General features: G+C 35.6%; 1 protein-coding gene across 1 annotated transcript in view; it reads right to left on the bottom strand.

Moving 5' to 3' along the window:
* Positions 1-3,485, bottom strand: part of LOC107722120 (uncharacterized protein C1orf112 homolog) — a 6,817-nt gene extending 3,332 nt beyond the window's left edge. Inside the window, exons 1-10 of the mRNA XM_016530345.1 lie at positions 3,054-3,485; positions 2,742-2,856; positions 2,565-2,604; positions 2,339-2,427; positions 1,583-1,687; positions 1,359-1,499; positions 1,021-1,183; positions 857-941; positions 395-533; positions 99-188 (exon numbers count right to left, since the gene is read on the bottom strand). Of these exons, the coding sequence (XP_016385831.1) occupies positions 99-188; positions 395-533; positions 857-941; positions 1,021-1,183; positions 1,359-1,499; positions 1,583-1,687; positions 2,339-2,427; positions 2,565-2,604; positions 2,742-2,831 (942 nt within the window). The 5' untranslated portion in view covers positions 2,832-2,856; positions 3,054-3,485. The remainder of the gene's footprint in view (positions 1-98; positions 189-394; positions 534-856; positions 942-1,020; positions 1,184-1,358; positions 1,500-1,582; positions 1,688-2,338; positions 2,428-2,564; positions 2,605-2,741; positions 2,857-3,053) is intronic.
* Positions 3,486-14,643: the final 11,158 nt, after the last annotated feature.

Genomic DNA, 14,643 nt, shown 5'->3' with positions numbered 1-14,643 from the left:
CATGAAAAAAAAAAAAAACTGAAAATTATAACTATTTCGGACTGTTAAAATCATTTTAACAGGTTTTAATGAATAACTTAAATTTTTCCCTCAGTTACCTTTGTGTAGTGGACTAATGTGTTGGCAAAAAACCTACACATCTTTGTTGCTTTTTGGAAAAGCTTGTATTCTGGACAGTGCACAATTTCCTATGACAAACAAAAGGAGGAAGTCAGATATGAGCTGACCTTTTATATAAAAACACTTTATACTTGTCCAACAAAAAAAGTTCCTGATGAATGTTTCAAGGTCACCATTATTGCAATTAAAATTACCACAGCAACCAATAAATAATCACCATCTCTGTAAAAAAAAATGCAATGTATTAAAAATGTTTAACTGATTATGAGTCTACCTGTAGGCCTGCCTGTTGGATCTGTTGGGCCAGCTCAAGACAGTTCTGGACAGATGTACACAGGTCTTCACACAACGAGAAGGCTATGTCAGTGTGGTGAAGCCGATCTTCTACAAAAGACTGGTATTTCACGCTCTGTCTGAAATCAAACACAAACTGTCAGTACATAAATTAGCATTATTTATTTTTTCATAGAGATTTTAGATTGAATAATTAAGTATTAGGTGCAATTTATAATGTCTGATCGATTTGGGACAAGAAGGTTTTTTGGCTGTGTAACATTTATCTAGTAAAAAAAAAAAAACCCTGGACTCAAGATACTGGCATTTAAATCATGCAGCAAAAGTGAGACTTTCCTTTTTACTTCAGGACATAAAATTCCTCTTTATATGCAACATGGCCATAAAAAATGTATTTCTATTAAAAGCAGATATAAGGTTTTATGATGCACATTAAACTCACTTTATGATAAATTTCCATGTGTTGGCATGTAGCGCAATGTCCAATCTGGATATGATCGAGCATATGTCCAGCAGACTGTGAATCACTGCAAGCCAAACACAAAATAACTACTGAAAACCAAATCCATCTCTTCACTGGAGATTTCTCACACAGATACCACAAACCTGTGACAATATCCGACACTTCCTCCTCAGAAGCAGTGTTCTCCAAGTTAATTTTGTCCATGAGTTCCATCAGGCCCTTCTGCAAAGAATAGGCCTCTTTAAACAGGCCCTGAAGCAGATCCCCCACCAATGACAACCTTCCACTGTACATGACCTCACTGTCCTATAAACACATCAACACCATACTGAAATTTACAGAAAAAATAAAATCCTCTGCATAACCACTATTGCAGTTCAAAGACACACTAAAACAGACAACAGCCTTTTTGGTGTACTCACAATCGATGGCTGGTAGTGTAAAAATATGTCCAGTGCATTATATAATAATAATGTTGTACCTTGCAGTGCTGGAAGGTGTCCTTTAGGACTCTGAGGATGCAGGAGGGCAGAGAGCGAATGGCATCAAAGGAAACAGACTCTTCGAAGGAACAGACATGACGCACACAGCCAGAGAGAGACTCCAGGGTCTGGACCATCATCTGGCAAAAACACAACCGCAGAAATCACTATGACCAGCAAATGAAGAAATTTTTATTTCAATTTCAATATGGCATATTCAAACCTTCAAGATATTTCTCAATAACACATGTAGCTCTGTGTTCTGACTAGAAAGGCCTCCAATTTGCTTGCTGATTTCTTCCAAAAGACTGGCAAACACTTTTACCACCTGTGGATCGTACATGACAACACATGAAAATAGGCTTCCTGTTGAATACTTCAGACTATAGAATTGAATTGGCACGAGTACCCGATACTCGAAAGTGACAGCAATGATAAATCATGAAAATGAATAAAAAAAATGTTCTGATTGGCTATGACAGCATTTTGGGAGGTACCTTGTCTGACTGCTAAGCATTCAGACAGCATGCTGTCCAGACCAGAGAACTAAAGTGAAACAAAGGCTTTGAAGTGCACAATGATGTCTAGAATCACTCTTGTTATATATGAATATATAACACTCATATATGATGAATTAATCAATTCACTACCAAAGCGCTTAATTTTACTGGTGTTTATTCACTTTTCAGCTCATGCAACGTGAGACATAATTCATTACAACTGTGTTGTTTGAAACAATCTTATTCTTTTCATCTTTTGCATTTTAAAAAATGGATTAATAATTATAAATAGCTGTGTTATTTTTTGATATTATTTCCATTAAGTGTGTTTTATTTAAAATTGTTTCATTATCATCATGATACCTAGAGTACTCAAGTTCTTTTTTTAATTGAGCTACCAAGTACTCAAATAGGAAAAATGAAAAAAATGCTCTTCCCAACTATAAAACCAACATTTTGTGGGAATTTAATTCTCAAACCTTGGGTAAGACCGTGGAGAAACATCCCGTCTCTAATTCAGATAAAGAAAGATGAGGGAGGAACCGGCTTGTGATTATTTGAAGAATATCTGTGGAGATGGAATCATGTGGAGAAAATCAACAAAGTAGGTTATACAAATAAAATATTTATTGAGATTTGTTTAGAGGTCCACCCGAGATATGCCAGGTCTAAAACAATTACATATTGAAGACAGCTCAGACTTACTTGTGTGCTCTTCCCAGCTGTCAGTGTCATGATGCATGGCGTTCAAGTGTCAAGGCCAATCTTAATCATGTTACATAAATGACACTAAGTTAGTCCTAAACAATCAAATACATGTGTACATTCATACATTGCCTTAGACTACAAGTAAAATTAATTTGTGAAGTCAGGAAAGGATATAACTAGTTTGGGCAGGACCGTTTTGAGTTCTTGTTGACAGGTCTCCTGGTTCCACTGAGAGACCTCATCCAAAAGGGTCACTTGAGACATTGTGGTCACGTTTTTCAAAACACACCTGCATTGACAAAGTTGTAACTTAAATCGATTTGATATATTTACGAAAATACCTCACCGATAAATCTACGTCCAAACGTGTTTTCGTCGTAAAAAGTAAGTTAACTTACTTTGTTTATTCAATTGGAAGGTAAAACTAACTCAACTAGCTTCATACACATTTTTAAAAAACTATTAACGTATCTTCTTCGAACTTACCGACTTATTCAGAGGGAAACAGTAGCGATTAATAAACGCATTTATGTGATATTTATGGACAATAATGAGATCCTGCATACATATTTGGGTCTTCTGTTTGAGTTCTCCTCCACATTTCCTTCTTCTGGGCGATTTCATTCGTCAGCACTACATGGGGTTTCTTTAAGAAAACGAAACCTGTTGGATAACTGTCCTAAGCGCTATGTGTGCCTATTTAACGCTACACAAAGTATATTTCCTCATTACGTTTGTATTCGTTTTACAAGTGTACGTCAATAACAGTACAGCGCTTACGAACTCCCCTCTAAAAGTGAATTGGTATCGCTCCCAACTTCGCGCCGTTTTCTTTGAGGTGAAGTGTAGTTTAGTTCATCTTATTCACACCGCACTCTACGGTGATTGGTCAGAATATTCTATACTTGTTGTATGACCCAATCACAAACGAAATGTTGTTAAATCGATGTACAAGGCGCTTTTACTACAAACAGTGTTGCCAACTTAGGAATTTTGTTGCTAAATTTAGCAACTTTTTAGACTACCCTAGCAACTTTTTCTTCCAAAAGCACCTAGCAACAAATTTAGCTATTTTAAAATTGTATTTGGCTACTTTTAGCAACTTTTGATTAGTGACTCAAACAATAAAAAGGCACACATTTTCCATCTAAATTTCACAAAAAGAGGAAACCAAAGATGCCTAGCAGTACACACATCACGTGAATTAAATTATTGCCATTTGCAATTGTTCAATTTGATAATATTAATAATAATTTAATAATTGTACATTTATGATACACCTTGTTGTACCTGTGATTGTTGATCAGTTAGTACACTGTAAGAAAAATATCTAGAAAAATGGAAAAGGTAGGCTTCTAGTAATTTTCCAGGACATTATCCGTTATCCATTATCCATTGTAACCCTTTAACCCGAAACACACAATACAATGCGTAATTTAAAATGCAGGTAAAAACCTGTGAATGCTTTTCTTAGAGTGTAGCATATTGACTACTAATACACTGCTTAAAACTAATTGTTCAGAATGTGTAGTTTTACTAGTTTACAAGCTAATAAAAAAAACTTGTAATCATTCAAAAATGTGTAAATGTTCAATAATTCAATGTTGTATATAAAAAGTTATTTATATTTTAACATTATATTATGCATTTATATTATTTTAGGAACAAATCTAAATTAACATATAAAAATATATTTTTTATTGAGATTTGATGTAGTGACACAATTTTGCATCATGATTACGTAATGACTTCATCACGCAATGACATCACGTCATTTAGCAACTTTTAGCAACAAATCGACCTTCCTTTAGCAACTTCCCCTGAAAATTAGTTGGCAACAGAACCACTAGGGGGCAGGGCACACAATCTGCCGGACGTGCCGGTTGGAAATTAGTAGAAGAAGGTAGGAGTTTGTCGTCCATTTAGCTTTCAAATGTAGGCGTTTTAATCACTTTTTCCTGATAAGAATTTAGGAGGTACTGTACTTTGGAGTAGAAGTCTTTTACTGCCATTTAGCTTCAGCTGCCTGTTATCTCTGTCCATCTCTTTTCCATTTCTCCTCTTTGCTATAACGATGTCGTGTGCTTCTCAACACAATGAACTACTCATTTAGCTGTAGGCCTAACTGTGAAATCAACACATTTGCTTTCCAAGTGTTGCCATTCTTTTGGAAAATGGAGAAAGAAGGTATTTTTCTATAATTTCCGGGCGAATGTAGGTAGCCTAACTACCTATGCACTGTATTTCCGTTTAGTGGTCAGTGGTCAAGGCTACCCAAATAATAATACTGTTGCACATCATTTGTCACACATAATGTGACATAAATTGTTAAAAAAGAAGAAAATGTGAGGGTCTGAGGCTCATTTGGTGACACTGAACCAAAAAAGACAAGACTACTACGCATTTTTACCCAAAATATATCTCCAGGCTATTTATGACCTACCTAGAACTATATTTTTATTTCAAAGTACGCTGAAATGTCAGACCTTGCGTATAAAGAACTACCTGTAAGTTTAGCAGTACCTAGAATTTGAGTAAAGTGTCCCTGTAAATCCACCAGATGGCAGTCAAGATCAACCGAATTAAATTTCTACATTGTTTGAGAGAATTAAAAAAGGTAACCTTTAATTACCTAACGTTAACTGAGGCTAAACGTTTGGCACCAAATTCCCTTTTATAATTTAAGTTTTGTAAATGCAAATGGAAATCTACCATCCATAGTGTAGCCTACATCTTTGAATGATTTTCCTTTAAAGGCGCTGAATGTATTGAGGGTTTATGAAAATCTGCTCAACTGAATATGAAAACAGACAGAACGTTAGGTAACACAAAGCCTTGCTCTGAATATTTAACGTTTTGTTGCCCAGTCTTTGTGAATGAGAATAGAATAGACTCAATTTGGCTCTGTTTCAAATCAGGCTAATCGGCTTTTGGGGCAAAATACATTCTCTCTAATCTCAACCTCGCCACTGTCCTCACTGAAGTGCATAAAAAGGTAAAACTGTCATTAAGAAAATCACATTAAGGGGCAGAAAACCACATGTAATCCCACGTATTCTCTCCTTCTTAGTTGTGTTGCTATTGTAACATTCAATGCCCATTTTCATGTACCATAATCCTCTATGCATACAGCTCTGGTCCAGCATACAACCATGAAATCATTGCTTAGAATTGGTTGTATTAATCATTTGCATTGCATCCTTTTTAAGCAGACCTTTAAAAAGGCCAGCTTAGACCAAGCTGAGTGCTCTGATGACTAGCAAAACTAGGTTAAAGCTGCTTTACCAAGCACATATTGCTGTTTAAGATCATTAACCTTGTGAATTGAATGGGTTGAAACCATTTGAACCTTCAGACAATTAAAGAAAAAAAAGAAAGTTTGCATTTTTGTATTATATTTTGTATAATATTTGATACATCATGCTTTTATGGCCTATATGTATAGTATGATACAGTGAGAATATGAAGCTAACAAAAAGGACATAAATAAAAGATTCAAAAGGTAAGATTAAATTCTGATTGCTTGTAATGTAAATCATTGAGATCTTTATAACAGCATAGCAGACTACTTACATAAAATGCATATTATAAGTAGTTTTCACTCTATATCTCCCTTCATAAAAGGCTTGTCATATTTGATACTTAGATTTTTTTTTTCTAAAAGTTGATGTATGGATAATCAAATAAAGTTATTTACAGTATATGCAGTCCAGTAAATTTATCTTGAAACATTAATAACAATATAAAAGTTATTCTTGCAAAATAAATATAAAATGCAGTAAAGATTTCACAGCAAAAAGACACATGAACCACAAGCTGAAGTGGGACAGTTTTTAAATTATACTAAAAGGCTTATACTTTTACTCGCTAATAAATAAACTGTCAGTCAGAGGGCAGAAGGCATGTAGTAGATTGTGTGCAATATGTTTTTCAGCAAAGTTTTGATCACATTAATAATTTAGAGGTCTTAGAAATTCATGTATCAACTACTTACAGGATATGGGTTAAGACACCTATTGGAAGCACCAGCATTCAATACTGGGAACTAGCATCCAAGCACATGTTCAGAAAACATTTATAATAATTTGAGGGAATTTAATGTTCCTATAGATGTATAATGATCATAAAACGCCCATTTCTTGTCAATACACATAAGTGTATTAGTAACATATAATATTACATATAACACAGATCATATTGTTGTCCAGCAACCAAATACGCTGCTATTGTCTGACAGTGACGGACTGCTGAAATGCAAAATCCTCTGTGGACTGCAGCCATTCAAACCCATAGACAGCCTTGACAGGCTCAGATTCAGTGTCTCTGAGCTCTTGTGCATCCCATGGGTTTACTGTCAGGCCTGGACGCACTGATCTCGCGTCAGTGTCACCAGTCCTGTTACTGTATGCATGTCAGCCTCTGGGATCCTCTGGGAAAGCCCATTGTTTCCCTACCGTTTGCAATCGGACGCTTTGAATGGTACAATGATCAAGCAAAATAATCAACTGGCCTTTGTTTTAAACAGCCCACCTCAATGGGAGAAAATAAACTTATGGTAATGAAGCCTTATCGTGGGCAATTCAGATGTGAGAGTGATGGGCTTTGCGTGCCAGTCAAGCAGAATCATCCAACACAAGCGCCACCATTGCAATGAGATGCTGACAGCCAATTGTCTGAGCTCCAGAGGACCCTAATGCTTCAAGTCCCCCAAAATATGCCTCCCTTTCTCTGAACAGCACTGCTTTCATTTAAAAAATATTGCTCACTCATACGACCTCCAGCTTATTATTGACAATATAGTATATCATGTAATGTTAACTCTGGTCATTGAATCTCCAAGAGTGCTGATAAAACAGTCCGACAGCACTAGGACTTTTCACTGTTTGTATCAAACTGCTTGTCTGTGTTTGTTTTAGACAGGCTGCCAGTCTGTTCATTAGTGGAGGCAGTTTTTTAGTTACTCTTTCTGCAGGTTACATTGGTACGCTGGTAGGGTCGACTTAATGAGTGAGTTGTTGATTCATTTATTTAACCAATTCATTCAAACATGAATCAGGAGTTCAGGAGTGAAAAAGTGACTTTGGGCTTGTCCAAATACCCACACTTGTACCCACACTTACTATGTCTACTTACATGACATATTTCCCGTATTTGGCCCACAAGTGTGTGTAGAACTTTTCATTACCTGGTGAGACACACTTATAGTGTTGTAAAAAAAAATGCAGAACTTTATTTTGATTTTAATACTTTGGATTTTAAAATAAACTTCTAAATATCTATTCAGTAGTCAGATTACACAATTTTGAGATCGTGGTGCTTCGAATTAAGAGATAAAAAGCAGTTGTAAATATTGTACAAAATACACATACTCATCTTCACACTTTATGTTTTACTACCAAACTATATATTACATTTACATTTAATCATTTAGCAGACGCTTTTATCCAAAGTGACTTACAAATGAGGAGAACAATAGAAGCATATGTAATATCTAATTATTATTTATATTTAACTCACGTTGCAAAGGGCTCTGCGAAATCTTGCAAGATCTCAGCAAAAGGTCTCGCGTGTGTTAAGGGCACTGCTGCGTTTTGGCATTTTTAAGACCTGGCACAGTTTTGTGCGCACACTTTCTGTTGTGTGCATGTGCTCTCAAGTGGACAAGACTGTGAATTGTGGGTATTTGGACAAGCCCTATCTTTATGAGTGAGTCATTGAATAATTCACTCAAACGATTCATTCAAAAACCCTGATTCTTTTAAGAACCAAACACCACTAGAGAGATACGCATTGGTTCTGCTGTGGTTTTGTTTGGAAAATAAACAAAATAACTGGTAACTTTGTATTTAAAATGTGAGTACTCATGTACTCAGGAGCTTTGATCGAACAGTTTTATCAATGCAGTATCACACTTTTTCGCAAATTTTCTGTTGATCTGTAGGAACAGCACTCTTGCTTGTGTGATATTACTTAAGTGATAGCTCATCCAAAAAAATGAAAATTATTTTATCATTTACTCACTCTCATGTTGCTCCAAAACAGTATGACTTACTTTCTTCTGCCGAACATAAGATATTTTTAGAAATCTGAGAATGTTATATATATTTATATGTTATATAGTCACCAAAACTTATCAATAATATATTTTTTGTGTGTTCTACAGAGAAAAGAAAGTCATACTGGTTTGGAGGAGCATGGGGGCGAGTAAATTATGACAGAATTTTCATTTTCGGGTGAATGAGCCCTTTAGAGAACAAGCTGCTTGGTGAGAGAGGGCGCTATTGTTCCAAATAAAGTATTTTCAACCAGAAAGACCAAAGCTGTTTCCATGGATGAATATCACTGCAACCGGTTAATTAAGGTTAAAAAATCAACACTACAAACTTTAATTGGTTTGCAGGTTATGGATAACTTTGTTAAATGAAGTGAACTGTGCTAGTGCATAATGCAAATCCTTTGAGAATACACATTTAGGAAACTTTAATAACCTATTTGAGGCACAAGTGAATGTACTTTTTAGTAAAATGCTTACCATGACTTTCTGAGGAGGTAACTAGAACAATAACTACATGCTGTGATTTTATTTAAAGTGATGATGTTAAATTGACTTTAGAAGAGTGCCAGAGTGTTCCTGTACTCCAAACACATTTCCCTTTATCTCAAGCTTTTCAGTTTGCGTCTAGGCCAGTGATATGTCTGATCATGATATCAGTCATACATTTATTCATGAAGGGTGCATCGAATTGATCTAAAGTGACAGTACAAAATATTTATTTTTCAAATCACTGCAGTTGTTTTGATTTTTTTTTTAAATCATGCAAAAATGTAGCAAACTTTCCTCAAAAATATTCAATGTTTGCTCATTGAATGTTTTTTCTTGAGTGCCAAAGCAGCATATTAGAATGATTTCTGAAGGATCATGTGACTGAAGACTGGAGTGATAATGCTAAAAATTCAGCTTTTCCATCACAGGAATAAATTACATTTTAAAATATATTCAAACCAAAAACAGGGTTTTTTAAATTGCAATAATATTTCATAATATTAGGTTTACTGTATTTTTTCATCAAATGGAAAAAAGTATTACTGACCCCAAACTTTTTTGAACAATATCTATTCTATATCTTCCAATGTGCTTAGTTTCATCATTCACTATTTTCTGCTATTGTCATGTCAAGATTCCGGCTAATTTGAACACCTTATGTGCCCCCTCTTGCTATCTGCACCTGGATCAGTTAAGAGCACCTCAGTAGAGCCGTCACATTCCTGCTAATTCTTTGATGAATCGGAGCAATTGTGGACTTTTACGGCCGCTGGAATGAGCTCTGTGCCCGGGCAGGACAGAAGGGGGCAACCAACCACTCATAAACAAGCCTCTCTCTGACAGATCGGCCAATTCACTCAAACGCAGCGGCACCATTAACGGCTCTTGTAAAACCACTGGTGACCTTTAAATACATCTCCATGCCGAAGGTAAGGCCGCCATCTGCAGTCTATTATATAGATGCGACAGGAGCCTGATTTATCTTGAAAGTATTGTGTTCGTCTTACTTTAAAGTTCTGTTGTTTTGGACAGAGGTGAATGCGCTTTGTTTTACGATAAAGGAAAAATATGTTGTTCTGGACGTTGTGAATGGGGCATTTGGTTTTATCCATAATGTCTTGGGAATTGGATGAGGTATAGCAGCATAGATCACTGTATTTTTTATTTTTGCCATTGAAAATATTGAGTTCCTCTACTCAGTTGCTAGCATGGCTACACCTACAGGCTTTATCTGGGTGTTTATTGAAATAGTCAGTATGAGGGCCTCTTTCCCTTTAGGAGCCAATCAGAAGGTCTATTTTTAGCCAGCGCTAACACTGCGGCCTTCTAAGTGGCAGATGGTATTTGGGGGGGAGTGGGGTGCAATTTACAGTAAACAGATTCTTTATCCTTGGCAGGTCATGGGGAGTGCTAGAACACTGCAGCCATTTAATAATGGAGCATTCCTGCAAATATAGGCCTGAGGAGTCTTGGGAAACGTTTCAACATCTCAATGCTCATATTATCCGCAATTGAAAGCATAATGCGTTTTGTCTAGGTAGAACATTTACACATATGAGCCATGAGCCATGTACGCTGCCAAAAGAGTCGTTCCTCCTTAAATTTTGACAAAAGTCAGGTGGAATTTGAATGCATCTTTAAAGCATTCAAAGAGTTACTTTATTAAAACGTTTGGGGTCGGTAATTTTTTAAAATGTTTTTGTAAGTGTCCTGTGCTCACCAAGGCTGCATTTATTTGATCAAATATACGGTAAAAACAGTAATATTGTGAAATGTGAACCCTGGACCACAAAACCAGTCATAAGGGTCAATTTTGTGAAATTGAGATTTATACATCACCTGAAAGCTGACTAAATAAGCTTTCCATTGATGTATGGTTTGTTAGGATAGGACAATATATATTTATGGTAGGAAATTTACAAAATATCTTCATGGAACATGATCTTTACTTAATGTACTAATGATTTTTGGCATAAAACAAACATCGATAATTTTGACCCATACAATGTTTTTTTGGCTATTGCTACAAATATACCCCAGCGACTTAAGACTGGTTTTGTGGTCCAGGGTCACAAATATTATTACAATTTTAAGTAACTGTTTTGTAGTGTAATTTATTCCTGTAATTTATTTTAGATGTTACTCCAGTCTTAGAAATCTGTCTTAGAAATATGCTGATTTGGTGTTCAAGAAATATTTATTATTTGTTGAATAGTTATTGTTGAAAACAGTTGTGTTGCCTAATATTTTTGTGGATTTTTACCCAACTTGAGCATTTTGCCAGTGCTCGGTTTTTGCTCATTTATTTGAAACAGAATTCTTTTGTAACATTATAAATGTCTTTACTGTCACTTTTGATCAGTTCAATGCATCCCTGCTTAATACGTTCTTAAAACACACACACACACACACACAAATGTTTGAACTGAGTATGTACAGTAAAAAAGAGCTACTGATTCAGAGGTTTTCAAACTTTTTGTTGCCAAAGTTATAAAAGTAGTTGTGTATTAAGATTAAATAATGCTAAATGAAATGTTTTGTTATTATACTGAAGCCAAAGCAGATTGTTAAAATATCTGTAAATGTATTTTTTTCTACCTACATTTATAGAACTTTTAGAGATATAAACCTGAAAATAAACATTTTCAATTAAATTATAATGTTGAGCACTTTTCAGACTTTTTTTTTTTTCAAAGCAGTTGTACTGTTAACTTTTTCTCTTGAATTTTACATAAACACCCTAGAACCATCTTGCTGTACCTGGACCCCAAAGTTACTGCACTCTAAAAAATGCTGGGTTAAAAAGGGACAGACCCAGCTATTGGGTTGTTTTGAACCCAACCGCTGGGTGAAAACAACCCAATAGCTGGGTTTGTCCCTTTTTAGCCCAGCGCTGGGTTATATTTAACCCAGCATTTTTTAGAGTGTGAGTTAAAACTGAGTTTAAAAAATGCAGGGTATATTTATATTTAAATAGGCATGCCACACGCAAAAAAAGGTGCATGACACCCTGAATGCTACTGTCCAGTTCTTACAATCTTGAAATCATAAAAATGTAGGCTCTATTATCGACAGATATGGTATCTTAACTACATGCTTCCCCAAGTAGTGATGTTCCCCTCACAGCTTAATGGATGACGAGGAGGGAGAGCATGAGAGGCAAATAGCCTAATGTTATGTCGTATGCGGCACAGATGCAGAATGCATTAGATCTGGCATTTGCAACACATTGTGAGCTCAGCGGGATAGCATCTCTGCATAAAGTGAGTGCCTCTCAGCTTAAAGATAAGCAGCAGCGTACAGCCTCAGTTTGTTACTCAATGATTTGCTTGTTTCGTCTGACTAAGATTGTATTTTTGCATAAAATATATTAGCAATTCAAATCAAGTTTTAAAACCAGACTGGAAAAAAAATCAGACTAAAACTCTAACTAAATCTACAACTACTGATACACTTGCATAAGAATATCTGTCCTTAAAACTAAATTTTTTTCATCTTGATTTTTTCACCGTTGACACTTTTATTTACAGTACAATACAAATCAGATCAATCATTGTAAAACAATGTAGCTACTTAGAGATTTTTTATTTTTTTTTGGTAGTTTACCAACAAAGAATATCCAGTGTATTTATGTGCTGTATGTGCCTTTTGTAAAAGACTTCAAAAATAATTTGTTCCCTTGAAGGAAGTTGTCTCCTTGAGCTGTTTACTAGTGTCACAGCTGTGGCCTGAAGGAGGCTACGGTGTAGTATTATGTAGTGCTGTGACACAGTGTGAGAAGACGCTGTCCTTGCTTTTGGGAGAAAAATTTACTCATATATTGAGAGTCTTGAGAGACGGTTGTTTTATGAGACACCAGAAGACAATGTTTCCTGCTTGAGACAATGATGGGCAGCCTAACAGTCAATGACTGACCACCATTATTGACTAATCACACAGTTAAAAACACATTTTTCAATCTGTCCTCTACAGGACGTGTAACATCTGCATGGGCTTTCCACAAATTTTCTTGCATTTCTAAAATGTTCAGAGAGAAGAGGAATTTCAGGAAATGTTGATCTTAAAGGGATAGTTCACCCAAAAATGAAAATTTGATGTTTATCTGCTTGCCCCCAGGGCATTCAAGATATAGGTGACTTTGTTTCTTCAGTAGAACACAAACAAAGATTTTTAACTCAAACCGTTGCAGTCTGTTAGTCTTATAATGGAAGTGAATGGGAATCACGGCTTTGAGAGAAAAAAAAAACATACACAAACAAAACCAAATGAAACCCTGCGGCTCATGACGATACATTGATGTGTAAAGACACGAAACGATCGGTCTGTGCAAGAAGAAGAAGAAGAAGACGCGTCACACGCCAGCTGAAGAAGAAGATGCAAATGCGCTCAGGACAGTTCGGACATTGCGTGAATCAGAGGTAAAAAAAAAGATATAAAAACTGTTCAGTTTCTTGGACAGACCGATCGTTTCGTGTCTTTACACATCAATGTATTGTCACGAGCCTCAGGGTTTAATTTGGTTTTGTTTGTGTATGTTTTTTTGACTCTCAAAGCCGTGATTCCCATTCACTTCCATTATAAAACTGACAAGACTGCAACAGTTTGAGTTAAAAATCTTCGTTTGTGTTCTACTGAAGAAACAAAGTCAACTACATCTTGGATGCCCTGGGGGTAAGCAGATAAACATCACATTTTCATTTTTGGGTGAACTATCCCTTTAAGAGATCAAACTAAATATATTATTTTCTATTCATTTCATATGACAGTCACACTTTTTTTCCCTGCAGTGTTAACAAAATGTGGGGCATGTTTGAATATAGTATAATGTTATCTAAAACATTAAAGTTAATAAAAATAAAAATTATAAAATTGAAAAAAAGTATAGGTCAGGGCTGTCCAAACTCGGTCCTGGAGGGCCGGTGTCCTGCAGAGTTTAGCTCCAACTTGCCTCAACACACCTGACTGGAAGTTTCTATGCCTAGTAAGAGCTTGATTAGCTGGTTCAGGTGTTTAATTAGGGTTAATTAGGGCCCTCCAGGACCAAGTTTGGACAGCCCTGGTATAGGTGATAGGGTTGCAAAATACTTAATTTTTTTCTTTAATATGATTTTTTTTTTAAATAAAATAAGTTTGCAACAAAAAGGATTATTATTAATCTTTTTACATTTTGTATTTATTTATTTTTGTAATGGGAAAGTCATGTGTTAATTCAACAGACAATGTTTACATTTTCACTGTTTTATCATTTACATTTTCAATTAAAGTCAAGGAAGTCAAAACCTGTGACCTGTGGGACTTTAAAACGATCAACTTTTCATGCTAGTTTCATTTTATTGTAGATAATGGTTGCATATCCAATAACTCTCACAACAGCAATCACAACATTTGCCACTATTGCTTTGAAAAAGTCATGGAATACCGCTGTATAAAGACCTCTTATCAGAATTCTGATGCGCCCGCAGAGAACAGACACTATATGATTAATAAATATATCCACTACAGTTAAAAGTGCCTTTATATCTGTACCCCAGT

Source organism: Sinocyclocheilus rhinocerous, unplaced genomic scaffold (genome assembly GCF_001515625.1).
Source record: "Sinocyclocheilus rhinocerous isolate Xijiao unplaced genomic scaffold, SAMN03320098_v1.1 scaffold781, whole genome shotgun sequence".
Lineage (NCBI taxonomy): Eukaryota > Metazoa > Chordata > Actinopteri > Cypriniformes > Cyprinidae > Sinocyclocheilus > Sinocyclocheilus rhinocerous.
Note: the sequence above shows the minus strand (reverse complement) of the source record. Positions and strands in the feature narration are given on the sequence as shown.